Below are 15,606 nucleotides of genomic sequence, written 5' to 3'. Positions count from 1 at the left end.
TTCAAGAGGTGTCCTTTGAGGAGTACGGAATGTTGTCTGAATAGCAGAAACTATAGCTTCCCCTAATTAAGCAATATTGGGGAATCTAGATTCAGCTGGTTGACGGGGCTTTCTACGAGTCGGCATAGTTCTGACATAAGACATCACAAGGATTAGAACATTTAAGAATTATACAGGACTGCTAAACCTAGGCTCTAATACCAAACTGACACACCTTGACCGAGGTCAAGGCATGCTGGCCGTCATCTGAGAGTGACGTAACCATGTGCACAGTACGAAAGTGATAAAGATAGCAAATACACGAATAATTGAAAACCAAATTTACTAGTGTGCACTACTAAACAGAAAGTGATAGGAGTTAGTTACAACCGTAACACTCCTAATCAGAGCATAAATTCTAGGTGCAATCCAGTAGAACAAGTCATCGTTACACACACAGTACCAGGAATGTCCCACTATTATTCAAATAGGTCAGAACTGCCGCAGATCTCGAGCCACCAACAACAATCTTACTTAGAACCTGGAGGGGCGCAAAACAGAAAACGTGAGTGGACAAAAACAAATGTTTTACAAAACCATTTCATTTATTAACATAACTAACCCTTCGCTGTAAAACATGTATTATTTTCCCAGAATCAAGATGTAAGCATATACATATATATCTGAAAACATATCAATTCAGTTCATGCTTGACATAATCATATTCATAAGTATATATGCCATGCCAAGATATAATAGAGTAAACAATTCAGGTAAGAATAATTTCATAGAAATTTAATATGTTAGTCGGAACTCCTGTGGTAGTCTGTACGGCTGAATTTATAGCTCAAACTCAATCTAGCCGGAGTCACTACTATGACCTATACGACAATATACTACACATAAGTCAAAACCACTGAAAAGGGTTTGTACGACAAGGTTGGGTGTAATATAATTATGCTCAATTCTACTCTCTCAATGCTAGCTGTGCGATAATACGTTAGTCACCTATGAGTCGGAACCACTTATAGTGGTTTGTACGACAAGACTGTGCACCTAAATTGGATCCATTGTGAGCATATGGTGCATGAGGTGACATAATATACAAACATGTGCCAATTCTCTCTGCTAAAATGTAATCATCAGGGGTGCAGGTTTATGAGCTCATCGTTTCTCAATCATATCTCATATAGAAAATCAACATGTTCATCTCATTTATTGAATGACTGCACCTAACCTCTCGTTAGACTGCCTACATACCCTAAACAGGGATCAAGCCGTTCGTAGTTCACCTAGACCAAACATAACTTACCTGTACTTACCTGTGCCTCCACAGCATCACAATTATATATATATATGCAACCATGAAATGCATATTCATAATATAAAGGCATTTGGCATATTATTTCAAAGCATACTTTCATTTAAAACACATTTTTGGAAAATATATCAAGTATATAATTATATACTGAAAACAAAAGCCCACTCACTGATAAGTCGACGGGTCGTAACCCCCGAGTCGTATGTGGATATGCTCGTCCTTGGAATAAGTCTCACCTATATGTGAATTAACTATAAAAATGTTATTTTAAAGCACATATACAAACTAGCTAATAACTTTTCATACATTGCTCAATTTGGGTATATGAATATACCATAGTGATCTACACAACCTCAGGATCATTCCCATATTTTTAGAATTATTTTTGACCTCCCACGCGCCGTGACGCGCCGTCAAGGGCACGGCAAAACGCGCCGTCACGCGCTGCCCAAACCTAACGGATTCCCTAACCACCGTTAGGGAATATTCCGTTAAACCTAACAGATTCCGTTATATTTGACTGACGGCGTGAGAATATTTCGTCAAGTTTGACGGAATATTCTCCCATCTTCTACCTCCAGCTCCGGCGACCGTCGTCGGCGCCGGAAACTGGGCAAAACTTCAAACTCACTATTCTCCTTCGTTTCTCAACCATTTTTCATGCAATTGGTACCAAAATGAAGCTAGGAACATCTACAATCACGTTATACCATTTTAAAGCTCTAAAAGTCACGGGATCTCACCAATGAATTCCAAGAAAAACTGGCCAAACTTCGTCCAAAACCTTCAAACGAAGCACTCCGAGCTTCCTTGGGACCTCACTAAGCTTCCTACAAGCTTGAAATTTCCAAAAACATGAGATTTAACGTTTTCATGAATAGTACCCCAAATCGGGGTTATGGTTTCGATGTGAAAACGAAGCTATCCTTACTTGAAAATGGTCTAGATGTGTTCCTGAGCTTGCAAGGAACACAATGGTACCTTCAACGTCCTCGATCCGTCACGATTCAATGGGTTTTGGGTTTGAGTTTGTACGGAAGAGAAGAGAGAGAGATAGAGAGAGTCCGAGGGACAGAGAAAGAACACATGAGGGAAGAGAGAGAAAGGAGAAGTGATATGTGTGGTCCAACTAGTCAACACCCAATCAAAACCAAAGTTTCTTAATTCCTAAGTGGTTCCAAAAACTTAGGAAAAATTCAAATAATTCCATTTCAAAAAAAATCACACACCACACTTCTTAATGTCCAAGGGTAATCTAGTCTTTTCACATTAGTGATAAATATTTCTCGGGACGGGCTGTGACACAAAATAATTTATCTACATAATAAAGCAATCTTATTTTATTTAATACTAATTTACCTACAAAATACTATTAATTTACCTACAAAATATATTATTCGCTAATCATAAATTTACAAATAGGTAACTAATTACATACAATAATTTTTTAACATATATGTTAGTACTGTGCATATATATATATATATTTGAATTTTTAGTAGTATGATATACTTTTGAATGTATTTATGTGTGTGTGTGTGTGTGTATATATATGTTATTGGTAATAGTATGTGCAATAATTATTTGTTCATTATAATTAAGGTAAGTAATAATATTTATTGATTTGATTTGAATATTGGGGCACAAGTTATAAATATTTTGTAATAACAGGTCAATTACTTTTCTATTTGGCAGTCTTTTTCAAATTTGGATTTTATTTTGATGTTTAGAATTAGGTGGGTTTTTATCTAGGAAATAAGAGTTGCAAGGGACTATATCGTGGACATGTAAATTTCGTTGCATGAAAATGATGCATCACAAAGCTCCACGTGGCATATGACTCATCATAAATGGACAAGTCATCAATGACATGTGGCATAAATCAAGCAAAGGAAGCTCAAAACTTCCCCAAAATTCAGCCAAAAGGAAGAAATCTCCTTAAAATCGGCAAGGGGCCCAAATTGCTCCCAAAACCAGAAAGAAAGCTAAAGCATCTTCACAAAACAAGCAAGAATTGAAGATTGCTCACAAAATAGGCAAAAAAGCCCTATAGATTTCGGCCAAGCAAGGGAAAGTGATTGAAATTAAGACACAAAATATGCCTAAATTCTCCCATGGACGAATCAAGACACAAATCAAAGCCAAATCCATCCAAATGCAAGCTTCGAGAAATCTACATTGAAATTCTCACAAAAGGAGAACTTCTGCCAAATCTTTGAAAACTAATATGATGCCAAAGCTCTCTTCAAAGAACGTACAACCAAAGCCGAAGCTTTCTTTCAACCAAAGCCGAAGCATTCCCTTGAAGAATCAACAAGCACTTGTGCCGATTCCTTCAAGACTTTGTTGCAAGCTTAAAACTTGTAATGACGTTCGATTCAAGATCAAGTTGCCAAAACTCTTGAATAAAAAAAATCTCACATCAACATCACCCTTGCCGCATGTCATACACAAACCTAAAGGTGAAGACTATCCAGTCATTGTTTCAAGCTCAAAACTTGAAGCAATCGTTCAATCGTTCATCCGAGATCAAGTCATCGCGACCCTTGGATCAACAACCTAAGCATCTACATCAAATTTGAAGACTGAATCAGAGGAAAATTGTAAACAGAGATTGTAACCCTACAAATTCATCAATACAAATCTACTTTGTACACGTGTTTTCGTTTCATTCGTTACAGAATTTTCATGTTTACAATATCTAAAGAACTTTTTTTCTATTTACATTTTAGGCAAGTATAACACACAAAAAATCCAAAGTTCTCGTTCCCAGAGGCAAAAAAAGAACCTAACCCATCTAACGTCCCATTTAGTGCCCAATAGTTTGGTTAAGAAGTCAAGGTCACTGCAAATCTATAAATTCTTACACAAACACTGTCTTTCGAGCCTTCAACAATAGCACGCATATTTTCACATTTTCTCTCAAGCCTCTCTTTGGCAATAAAACCAAAAGAAACACTTGGAGCAAATCACATCCTCACATAAGTCAAGATCTGTCTGATTTTTTATGCCAACAATTGCTTGCTCGCCAAATGAGTTTCACTAGTTTTAATTATTCATTATCCTCCTTTCTTTTTTTTTCTTTTGTCTTTTTTTTTTTTTTTTTGAGTTCAAAGTAAGATATTCATTTATAAAGGAATTTGAAATTTGTACAATACATGGAGGATATGGTGTAAAAAAATGGGCCTCGATAAAAACTTTTCCGAGAATTTCAACTTGGTCAAAGGGAAAATAGCGTCCCGCACCTTAGTTACAAATATAAACTATTCTCCATAAGAGATCTATAATAATATAAGGGATTCTTCAAACCACACTCTTCGTTGCTCACTTGAAAGTCCCAAACGTGCCAATCGATGAGCCACTTTATTGCCTCTCTTTTGGTATGGAGAACTCTTGTTTGGGGGATTGAACGGAGAAAATGCCTTGTGTCATTAATTATATGCCCCATTGAGGATGTATCACTAGCCTTTTGTTACACACTTAATTGGCCTTGGCAAGGTTCTAAAAGACAATAGACGCTAGTCGGGCGGTGGGTTGGGACCTAGCGCCTAGGCGGCTAGGAGGGGTCTAGGCGGGCTCCTAGGTAGACTAGGCGAATTTAAGTAAATCCATTATATTTCGTGTAAATAAGTGTCTGTTTATACTTAAAATATATATAATCTCATCATAAACTACAAAATAGAATGACATATATGTTATGAAGTATTGGAACATAATGAAAACATAGGGAACAAGCACATAATGTGTGCTCATTTAAGTATTCAACAAATCTCTTAAAATTTATTGAAAAAAATAAAATGCAAAATGAAAGTTATCTATTTTCTGTCTAAGTGAGTCGCAACCTAGGCGCGTCTGGGCGGGCTAAGGGGTGCCTAGGCAGTCTAGGCGGGCACCTCAGCAGGTCTAGACGCCGTTTCTTAATTTTCAAATGCCTAGGCATTAATCGGGACGGTGGCCAGCTGCCCAGCGCTTAGGCGGCGCTAGGAGAGGATTTTTAGAACAGTGGTCCTTGGTATGCTAAATTAACGTTTTTTTATTGTTTTTTTTTTACAAAAAAAAGAATAAAAGAAAAAGGAAACTTAAGTTTTTTTTTTATTCAAAATTTATTCAAATTTAAATTAGAAGTCAACCATAAACCACCCACTAATGTGAAGGGTTTTTTGGTTATTTTTTTTTCTAAAGTTTTAAATTATAAATTCATTCAAAATTAAAATGTTTTAATTGTAATTTTTGAAATTCTAGAGGAGCAATTTATGATATTTTGAGTGCTTCACTATTTTGGATACTCACTTTATCCATACACATGGATGAACATTGGAATCCAAAAAAATTATACTCAAGGATAGTAGTTCTACTTTATATATATTAGTGAGTAACCTAAGTATTATCCATAAAATATGAATAATAATTAGGTACTTACGAATAAGTACTATATGTAGTTACTTTCTGATTTGACCCAATAAAAAAAGGTCACGTATTTTTTTTATTTTTAAAACCAAAGGAAAGTTAATAATATGCCCATTATTGTATAAAACAATAAAAGATCTGTTAAAATATTATTTGACAAAATCATAAGGTAACTATTTATTAGTGAGTACTCATCAAGTATTACCTATAAAATACACGACTCATTAACTGGCATATCTCCTTAGTTGCCATTGTGGTAAGTCTACGATGACTATTAAAACAAAGGAAGATAATCCATATAGGAATTTTCAGTTTTTTCCATTTTAAGCTTCAATTTTTTTTTTTAAATGATAGATTTTGTTAGAATAGATGTTAGATTAGCAATTGATAGAGTTCAAATCCACGTCATTATGCAAGGACTCGAAACTTATTCACCATTGTGGTCAAGGGTCAGTTGCTCTAAGCTTCAAATTTCCATTTGCAGCAAAAAAAACTAAACCAACTGGGTATTAAGGAAACAAATTCCATAAATTAGAATCCTACGCAGTAGTTAAAAACAAAAAACAAATGACTGAAGTAAAGATTAGATTATTAGAAAGACAATTAAAAATCCGGATAAAAGTTATTCTCCATTTGGGGAAATTTCCCCCTTGTGAATAATGTATATTTACCGTATAAATTTCATAATTGGAATTGTTCAATATCTTAACCTTCATTTGAGAATTATCCCTACAAAAAATCATTTGAATTGCATATCATTTAGTTATTCAAATGTATAAGACAAATCGACAATGTAGGTACCAAGTAACATATTCATATTCATGATGGACCCTACAAAACCCTCGGAGGGGAGGATTGAGAGATTGCAGAAAATGGCAATTTTGTAGCTGAGCAATTAATCCCAATAGTTGGGTAGTTTCAGTAAATAAAAATGATTGTGCCCCTCAGATATGCTCTTAAACCCTGCCTTATTAATCTTCCATATAATGGTTTCCTCCAATATTTCATCATTTGCTCATCAGATTGAAAGTTCCATAATATTAGAGTTGGAGACAACATAATCTATTTGTTCTTTTAAAAGAGAGAATAAATCACTTAGGGATGTTTAATTAAGTTTGATTGAATAACCACAGAAAGAAGAAAACTGAGATACATTTGAATTCTAAAACCATGCAAATGATCTGAAAGTCGGGTTTTGATATGTCATACTGTAATTGTGCTCTAGCATAAGTGTTGAACATGGACTGCGGCCATGGCGCCTTGCAACCATAGTCAGTGGCGGAGTCAAGATTTCTTGTGAGAAGGGGCCTCAAACAAGTATAGAAGAAGACAAAACGAATAGTGGTTATAAAATTACTAATGCAAAACATCATAATATTTATCCAAATAATTAAGTAGTCAAAATTAACATATGCATAGATAATTTTATCTATCCATCGTAATCAAAATTATTCTTGATGAATTGCAATGAAACAGTTGCATAATGTCATCTATAGTATTTAAATAATTATTAAACTGAATAGAGAGAAGTACGAAAATCTTTGCAAACCCTAAAACTCAAGTAAGAGGTGGGATAGAATAGAAACAAATGTTTTATAGTGAATAATAGAGTATTACAAACCTTTTTGTTCTTTATTCAATAAATTTGGGATTTAGAATGGCTAAATATATGAAATTCAATAAGAAAAGGTAAAAACTCTCCCCGTGCATAAGTGAAAGACGATTTTATTTTAATTAAAAGTGAATGATGGGTTTTAATTTAATGTTATTGATTTGTGAGAGGGTTGTGCTATCCACAGACCTCTTTTTGCTTTCCATACACCCTCTCAATTTGCGATCGTCTGATTGAATGAATTGAATATCGAATGACATAAATTAACAAGAGTGTGTTAAAGGTTAAAAAAATGTATGCATATAGCACTACTCTTTGTGATAAATGACCATTTAAAATGTATACTTATTCTTGGGATGGTATCTATGAGATGAAAAATAGATAATGATTGAATTTGTTTTAGTTGTTGAGAAGGGCTGCAAAGCAATAGAAATAGGTGTAGTAGACTAATCTTATTTTTTAAGTGAGAGTAGGCCTAGGACTACTGTAGTCCTTAACTGCCTCCGCCACCGACCATAGTCTAAACATCTTGGGGAATAGTTGGTGATTCGAATTATTGCGTTTCTTATAACATATGTAGTTGAATAAATTATTCTGTGAAGAATCATTCGTATGAGTGATCTTGAATTGAAGATTAAACAATTGAATGGTTTCCATCGTTGAATTTATACGGTCATGATACGTTATTAGCAAACAGGAGAATATGTGCATCACCTAGAATGCAAGTATAATGATGACCAGGGACAAAACCCTAGAAAACCCTCGGAGGGAGGATTGGGAGATTGGGAAAACAAGGATTGGGAGATTGGGGAAAACAAACAGATGAAATTTTGGTAACAATGAAGAAGGTATGTAGCTTAGCCATTAATCCCAATAGTTGGGTAGTTTCAGTAAATAAATAAATGGTTGTGCCCCCTCCCAAACCCTCCCTTACTTATCTTCCATATAATAGTTTCCTCCGATATTTTATCATTTGCTCATCACATTGAAAGTTCCATAATATTAGCGTTGGAGACAATGTCATAATCTATTTGTCAATTGAGATGGTTAATTAAGTTTGATTGGATAACCACAGAAACAAGAAAACTGAGATATTTGAATTCTAAAATCATGCAAATGATGAAAGTCGGGTTTTGATATGTCATACTATAATTGTGCTCTAGCATAAGTGTTGAACATGGACTGCTGCCATGACACCTTGCAACTATAGTCTAAACATCTCGGGAGAATAGTTGGTGATTCGAATTACTGCAATTCTTATAACATCTATAGTTGAATAAATTATTTTAAGAAGAATCATTTTAGTCGTATATAAACGACTTTATGTTTATTTGAAGAGTTTTTTTTTTTATCAAACGTCTAAGGTACAGCAAAATGGTCAGATATGTTACGAAGGTACCCTAAACCCTAATATACACATGCAGATGAAATACTAACTTTTCACTCAGGCATTCCCTCAAGGTGAAGCCTTGCAATAAACTCATGATTCTAATGCTTGTTTTGGTTATTAACATAAAAGATTCTTAAGATCCTAATCTCTCTAGATCTTTCTATATTACAATATATAAGAAAAAGTTGATAAATAAGAGGCCAAATTTCATGGATCATTGATACAAAAAGTAGCTAGTAATTATAATTACAAGGGTTTAACTCACACTGGAAAAATCTCTCATGGTGGAAAAATTTACACTGATATTAAATGTAACTCGTTCTAAAAGTTGTGGAGTTTTATCAAAAGACCTTGATGGAATTAGCAGTAGAACCACTCAATATAAGTGCTATCCAATTTGTTCAGGTTTCAAGGTGGGACTTTAACATTCTTCAACATACCACATACCACAGATATACCCAATCTCTATATACTTTGTTTTACCGTATATATGCCGCAAGTTAACATGAAAAACTCAGGCTTTCCCATGATCAATTCTTGAGTATGTAACAGCAACACATGCATCAACAAAATCCTCATCTATAAAATCAGTAGAGAAGATTTGCAACCTATCTGCAATACCTCTAGAGAAGCACTCCGTTATAAACAACCGTGCAAACTCATGAATCCGCCTGGTCACAGGCCTAACACATACCACAAGGTTATCAGCCTGAGGTGTCACTGTGTTCTCCACCCTGTAAAAAAATTTCCTTGATGAAATTGGAGGTTGTTCACTCAAACACTTCAAATTGTTCTCAAATTTTGTTGATGGCAAATCCGTATCAATCCAATCATCCTTCAGGTAGATAGAATTCCACAGAGGCCCCCCTGCCTTAGGGGGAGGTGAATTCCTTGGCTTCCACACACATATTATTCGCTTCGGTAACAGCTCTGAAATAGTCTTGTTGAACACATTGTCGTTCTGGTTGATTAGAACCTCTCCGAGCTGTTCTACCAAATACTTATCGAAATCAGGAGGGTCCTGGTGCCCATATTCCGTCCTGATTTCGAGAAGTATGATCTCAGACTCTGTTTCTGACAGAAATTTTTTAATGTCCTTTATCACGACATCAATGTGGTATGTGACGAGAATTCCGTGGCACACATGACAATCTTTCTGAACCCGAATGTCAAGGACTCTAGTGCCTGTGACAAGCTGTTTGTATATAGACATTGTTTGGCATTGTCCAAAAGGCCTAGTGATGCATGGAATTCCAATCTTGTTGGTTGCAGAGTCGTGAGTTCCTGGCCATACAATTTTGTTTACGTGAACTTTTTCCGGGTTGATCCCCGCTATCCAATTTTTCCTGTCTGGAGGCCTGTAGGCACATGCTGGGAAGTCCTCACCAACGCTTTGGTGGAGATCACGTAGCACTTTCCGCTCCGTTGAGATCGCCTTCCGGCGTTCGAGCTGTTTAGGGAAGCAGGAACCCATTGTTAATAAGAATTAAAGAAGAAGAAGAAGAAGAAGAGTTAGGTTTATCTCTTCCTCTTCTTCTTGTTCTGAGGATGAAAATGGATTAAGCTGAGCAGAGAAATATTATGATTATGGGATATAAAAGGAAGCATTGTAACGTTTAGAGAGAATAGATTTTTTTTAGGGTGAGAGTATATAAATTTATTGATTTGTTGTAAAAACTGATTATGTTTCTGTTCTGCAGAAATCTTGTTATATGTTTTTATCTTCAAATGTGTTGTTGCTTTTTTATTGGTCTTGGTAAGTCTTCCATTTGATTGAGTTATTGGTGGAGAGTTATAATCGATGCTTCTCTTGTGTTGACCCGCTTGTATTCGTTTGTGTTTTTTTTCCTTTGATTGGTCCACTTGTTTGGCTCTCCACAGTTATATGAGTTGGTTTTTCATCTAATTTCCTTAATATTTCCAAAGTTAGAAAGCGAACTTGTGCACTGATGCCCTTAATTACCGCATCATTCCTGCAACACCTATTACAAGAGTACGATACCTTATTGTATCCGGTCTTATTCAATCTCTTGCGATCCCTATTTAATGTAAGAGTTAATCTAATTAGACAACTCTAACCAATATTTTTGGAGAACAATTCAGAAATAAATAAAAATAACAAAATTTGAAATTCTAATACTTTATTAACTAAAAATATTTGCCATACAGAATGAAATTACATAAACAAATACAAGAATTAAAATGGTACTAACTTGATTACAACAGGTAGAGGCTAGCGCAAAAGCTATATCCTTCAAACAGTATTTCTGTCACACTCTTGTGTTTGTGGTTCTACAATGTCTGCTCGACCATGATACAACTACCTAATTCTACAACCCGCACTGGATTATAGAATTATAACGAATTGCTTTGTGTGTTTACTCTCTTTAATGTTTGTACGGAAGAGAATGAAGAAGAAAATATGATTTTCGATGGAACTGATGACTCTAGTTATATAGGCTCTTTCATACCTCTTCAAATACCTTTTGGATGTATCTGAAGCTATACAACTCTTTGGAAGAGTTGTGTCTATTAATCAAAACGTTTTTAATTAATTGTAATTAAAAACTTAATTTGAAATTATAACTAATTGATCAGATTAATTTTAATTCTTAGGCCCCAAGTGCCTTGATTAATTAATATTAATATTATGGTATAATTATCAAGCTTAATCCACACAATTAGTGGCCCAAACCTCAATTTTCATTCCAAATGGTCCAACATCTAATCACTAATAAAAGAGACTAAAGTAATATAAGGACTTCAAATTCTCTTGAGTTCCTCGATGTCAGACTTAAAAGGAGCTCAAAACTCTAACAAATATTTGCTCACATTATTAAAAAGAAATTTGCGTAGGAATGCCCTCACCTCTCACAAATACATCATTGTGTTTGGTGTCATCCAATTCCATGCGAATGCGATCCCCACACAGTAAAAGAGCTCTCCTAAGAAGATAGTCATGATGACGAATATCTTCTTCCATTGTTATGACTAATGGTTTATCCATGACACCCATTGTTCCATTTGGACTGCTTCAACCATGACAAAGTCGACATGGTGTTTGCCTGCTCATTTCATACGGAATTCCGCCATTTGTTCATTGCCTTCCATTTTCTCAAAAAGTAAAAATAAGATATTTTCATAACGACATAATACATTCATATTTCATAATAAAGTCACGCTAATAACATAAGATAGCCACAATTTAATATTAAATTCATTACAAATACATATCGTTCAACCAAGTAGAGATAATTACCACTACAATAAAAGATAGTTGTATTTGGATACTAATAAAAAGATTTGGATCTAAAATAGTTGCTCTGAGGTCGGTTTGATCAGGACAGTGGACCACAAAGACTCAGGTGTGGGTAGGGTAGGTCTGGATTATAATATAATTGAATCAGGGAGAGAAATTATTTTCTAAGTTCGATTACAGATGTGAAAGAAGGCCGACTTAAACAAACAGCTGAAAAGAAAAGGAAAGGACATTTGGAAACAGTAAATTCCCGGATTACGAAGCTCAATTCCTGGTCTTTTGGCTGGGTGGCTCCAACTTTCTAAATATAATTAGGCTTATTTTTATCTACGTCTTATGACCTTTATTTTGATGTCATTTTATTTCATATAACTCAAAAGTCAACATTTCATCTTTTAAAATTCAAAATTTGTTCCATTTTAATTTGTGAACTTACTTTTTCCTGAGACTTAAAAGATCGCCTCTTGAAATATATGTGAGATCCTACACTCAATAAAATTATGCCACATGTGCAATAAATTTGGTTATAAAACTTCATTATGTGTTAACATTTAACAATCAGATATATTAAGTTTAAAAGAATTTAAGAGATAAAAAAATTGAAAAGAAATTGATTAGTCTAGTGCATCCAAATCAAATCTACATAAGAAATTAACATATTTAAGGCAATATATAGCAAATTTTGAGTTTTATAAATATGACTTTCAAGTTTCAGATGGCAAAGTAGGGTTAAAATCAAGTTCTAGATGGCAAAGTTGATCCAATTATGATGATTTTTAAGTTATAAAGAGCAAAGTAGAGATCAAAATCGAGTTCCCGGTAAATATCGCTAAAAGTAAATCATATAATTATTGCATTAAACTTTCAAGGACAGGAAGATTTACTTATCTAATGTTTTTGATCAGACTCATTCATGTTTACCTACTTCATGACAAAAATATAATCTACAAGGAAAAAATATTATAGTCGCACTTTGATTGTAACAAGAAGTAACATCCTCATTTTTAATACGATTCATGAGCCATTCTGAACCAGTCTAACTAATTGAGCAAACTTTTTCATTAACAGCAAACTGATCAAGAAAATGAGTCATTTCATTGCACTCGCGAGGCCTGCACAACATTATAAATATTTGTAAAACTTAACAAACCCTTAATTTCATCACGAAGGTTTCACTCCAAAATAATTAGCAACGCGATCAGAAAATTGCCGAATTCTTGACAACTCGTTTTCCGCTGTGGGGTAATTTTTTGCATACTCAAATATGTTACCTACTTATATATTTCAATTTCCATTTATATGATCACTTACAAACTACAACCACACTAGCTTCAGAACCAAGTTTGTCTATAATTTGTAACAATTAATTATTTCTTCCAAGAAATCAAATTCGGCTAATGAAACAATTAAAGAAACATCATATAGAATGATCCAAAAACCAAGATGATCATTTTGTATATGAAAGGAATAATTAAAGGGAAACGTTTTATTGACAGACTGTTTGACAACATATGATACTTATATTTTAAATCACTAACCATGTTCATTTTTTCTTGAATGTGTGATCTAAATTCACAATCAGACAACATAAAATATGCATCTCTTTCTTCTGTAAAGTGTGTATCATGATTAATATGAAAGTCAAAAGCGGTGCAGAAATTTGTAGTAGAAGATATAGTTTCACCATGTACAACTCCAATATACACATACAAAACGTAGAACTTCGAGCATAAGAAAACAGTACTATTACATACACATACTAAAAGAGCCAGCTATCACGAAAAACTGACTGGTAATTCAGCAAAACAAGTAAGACCACAATGAAAGCAGCAACACCCCAAGGTGAGCTTCCTTCTGAAGGTAGATGGTGAGTCCTCCGGCGTTGTTCCCACAGCGACATGGAGAAGAGCCAATCAGGATCCATATATGAGAGCACCTTCACAATGAGGATGAGAACTACTGGTGTGAGCAAAAACACCCAATTGAATTGCACTCCAACTTCTTCCACAGCTGACTCAATGGAGGAGTACCATGAGATGCCTAAAAAGATGGAGAGTACTGCTAGGATTAGGAGAACTGGGTAGGGCAGAGGACTTAGAGAAAACCCTTCTAAGAAGGAGCTGGTTGGGCTTTTTCCGTAATAAGACATGGGATTTGAAGACAAGGTTTTTTAGGTGTTGAAAGATAGGCACAAATTCGAAAGGTGGTTATGAATTGAAGTCTTTGTGGTTTTATAGACAAACTAGCCTTCATGCACGCGCTCACGAGCGTGCAAAAGACATTTTTTGAATAAGGGCGTGTTACGCGCGACTTACACGTTTTAAATGTATTTATATGCGTAAATTGACAAAAGGAAGGTCAAATATTTGAAGTAAGTGAATAATCTTAGATCATGCTAGAACAAACCCCTTATAAACCTATTAAAACAAATGTATCCACATAATAAAATTGGTCTTTATAGAATTTACATTAAGAATAGAGAAAATTATATATAATAAACAACTAATTGAATCACATTATTGCTAGCCCATTGTGAGGCTAATCTCATCCCCTCCCCCTTAGCGTAGATAATATCGTTTGTTAGAAAAAGAAAACAATCATTTGACAACTAATTTAATTACATTATTATCCGCGTGCGAAAGATCTTTTTTATAACCGGCATTACATGCCTCTTAAGATGTTTTGAACGTGTTTAAAAATAGAAAAAATAATATTTAATAAACAATTGATTGAATTATATTATTGCTAGCTCATTGTGAGGTTAAGCCCACCCCTCTCTCTTAGTGTAGATAATATCGTTTCTTAAAAAACAAACAATCATTTGACAACTAATTTAATCATATTATTATCCGCATGCGAAAGACCTTTTTTATAACCTGCATTAAACGCATCTTAAGATGTTTTGAACGCGTTTTAAAATAGAGAAATTGAATCACATTATTGCTAGCCTATTATGAGGTACTAATTGAAAAAACAGCACAAAAAAAATCTAATTAAAATGACGAAAGCATTTTTTGAATTATGACGTGCTACGAGCGACTTACATGTTTTAAATGTATTTATATACGTATATTGATAAAAGGAAAGTCAAATATTTGAAGTAAAGGAATAATCTCAGATCATGCTGGAAGAAACCCCTCATAAATCAATTAAAGCAATTGACTTCACATAATAAAATCGATCTCTATAAAATTTACATTAAAAATAGAAAAAATAATATTTAATAAACAATTGATTGAATTACATTATTGCTAGCCCATTGTGAGGCTAAGCCCACCCCCTCCCTCTTAGTGTAGATAATATCGTTTATTAAAAAAAACAATCATTTGACAACTAATTTAATCACATTATTATTCGCGTACGAAGAACTTTTTTTATAACCGGTATTACACATCTCTTAAGATGTTTTGAACTTGTTTAAAAATAGAGAAAATAATATTTAATAAACAACTGATTGAATCACATTATTAATAGCCTATTGTGAGGCTAAACCCACCCCCTCCTCCTTAGTGTAGATAATATTGTTTGTTAAAAGAAAAACAATCATTTGATGACTAATTTTGTGGCAAGCCGTCTCTAATTTTAAGTTTTATAAATTTTAAATTAGTGATTTTATGAAAATGCCCCCTTGAGGTAAA

The 15,606-nt window shown here is 34.1% G+C and overlaps 1 protein-coding gene across 1 annotated transcript; it reads right to left on the bottom strand.

The window, feature by feature from the left end:
* Nucleotides 1-8,898: 8,898 nt before the first annotated feature.
* On the bottom strand, nucleotides 8,899-13,720 carry LOC126585820 (uncharacterized). The gene has a single exon (XM_050250367.1). The coding sequence runs from the start codon at nucleotides 10,181-10,183 to the stop codon at nucleotides 9,224-9,226; it is 960 nt and encodes a 319-aa protein (XP_050106324.1). The 5' UTR covers nucleotides 10,184-13,720; the 3' UTR covers nucleotides 8,899-9,223.
* Between the last annotated feature and the right edge of the window lie 1,886 nt (nucleotides 13,721-15,606).

Source organism: Malus sylvestris, chromosome 10, assembly GCF_916048215.2.
Source record: "Malus sylvestris chromosome 10, drMalSylv7.2, whole genome shotgun sequence".
In the NCBI taxonomy this organism is placed as follows: domain Eukaryota; kingdom Viridiplantae; phylum Streptophyta; class Magnoliopsida; order Rosales; family Rosaceae; genus Malus; species Malus sylvestris.
The sequence above is the reverse complement of the archived record's forward strand: the minus strand, read 5'-3'. Positions and strand labels throughout refer to the sequence as shown.

Excerpts from the sequence above, each read along its gene's own strand:
- LOC126585820 (XM_050250367.1), bottom strand. The coding sequence starts at position 10,183 with ATGGGTTCCTGCTTCCCTAAACAGCTCGAACGCCGGAAGGCGATCTCA.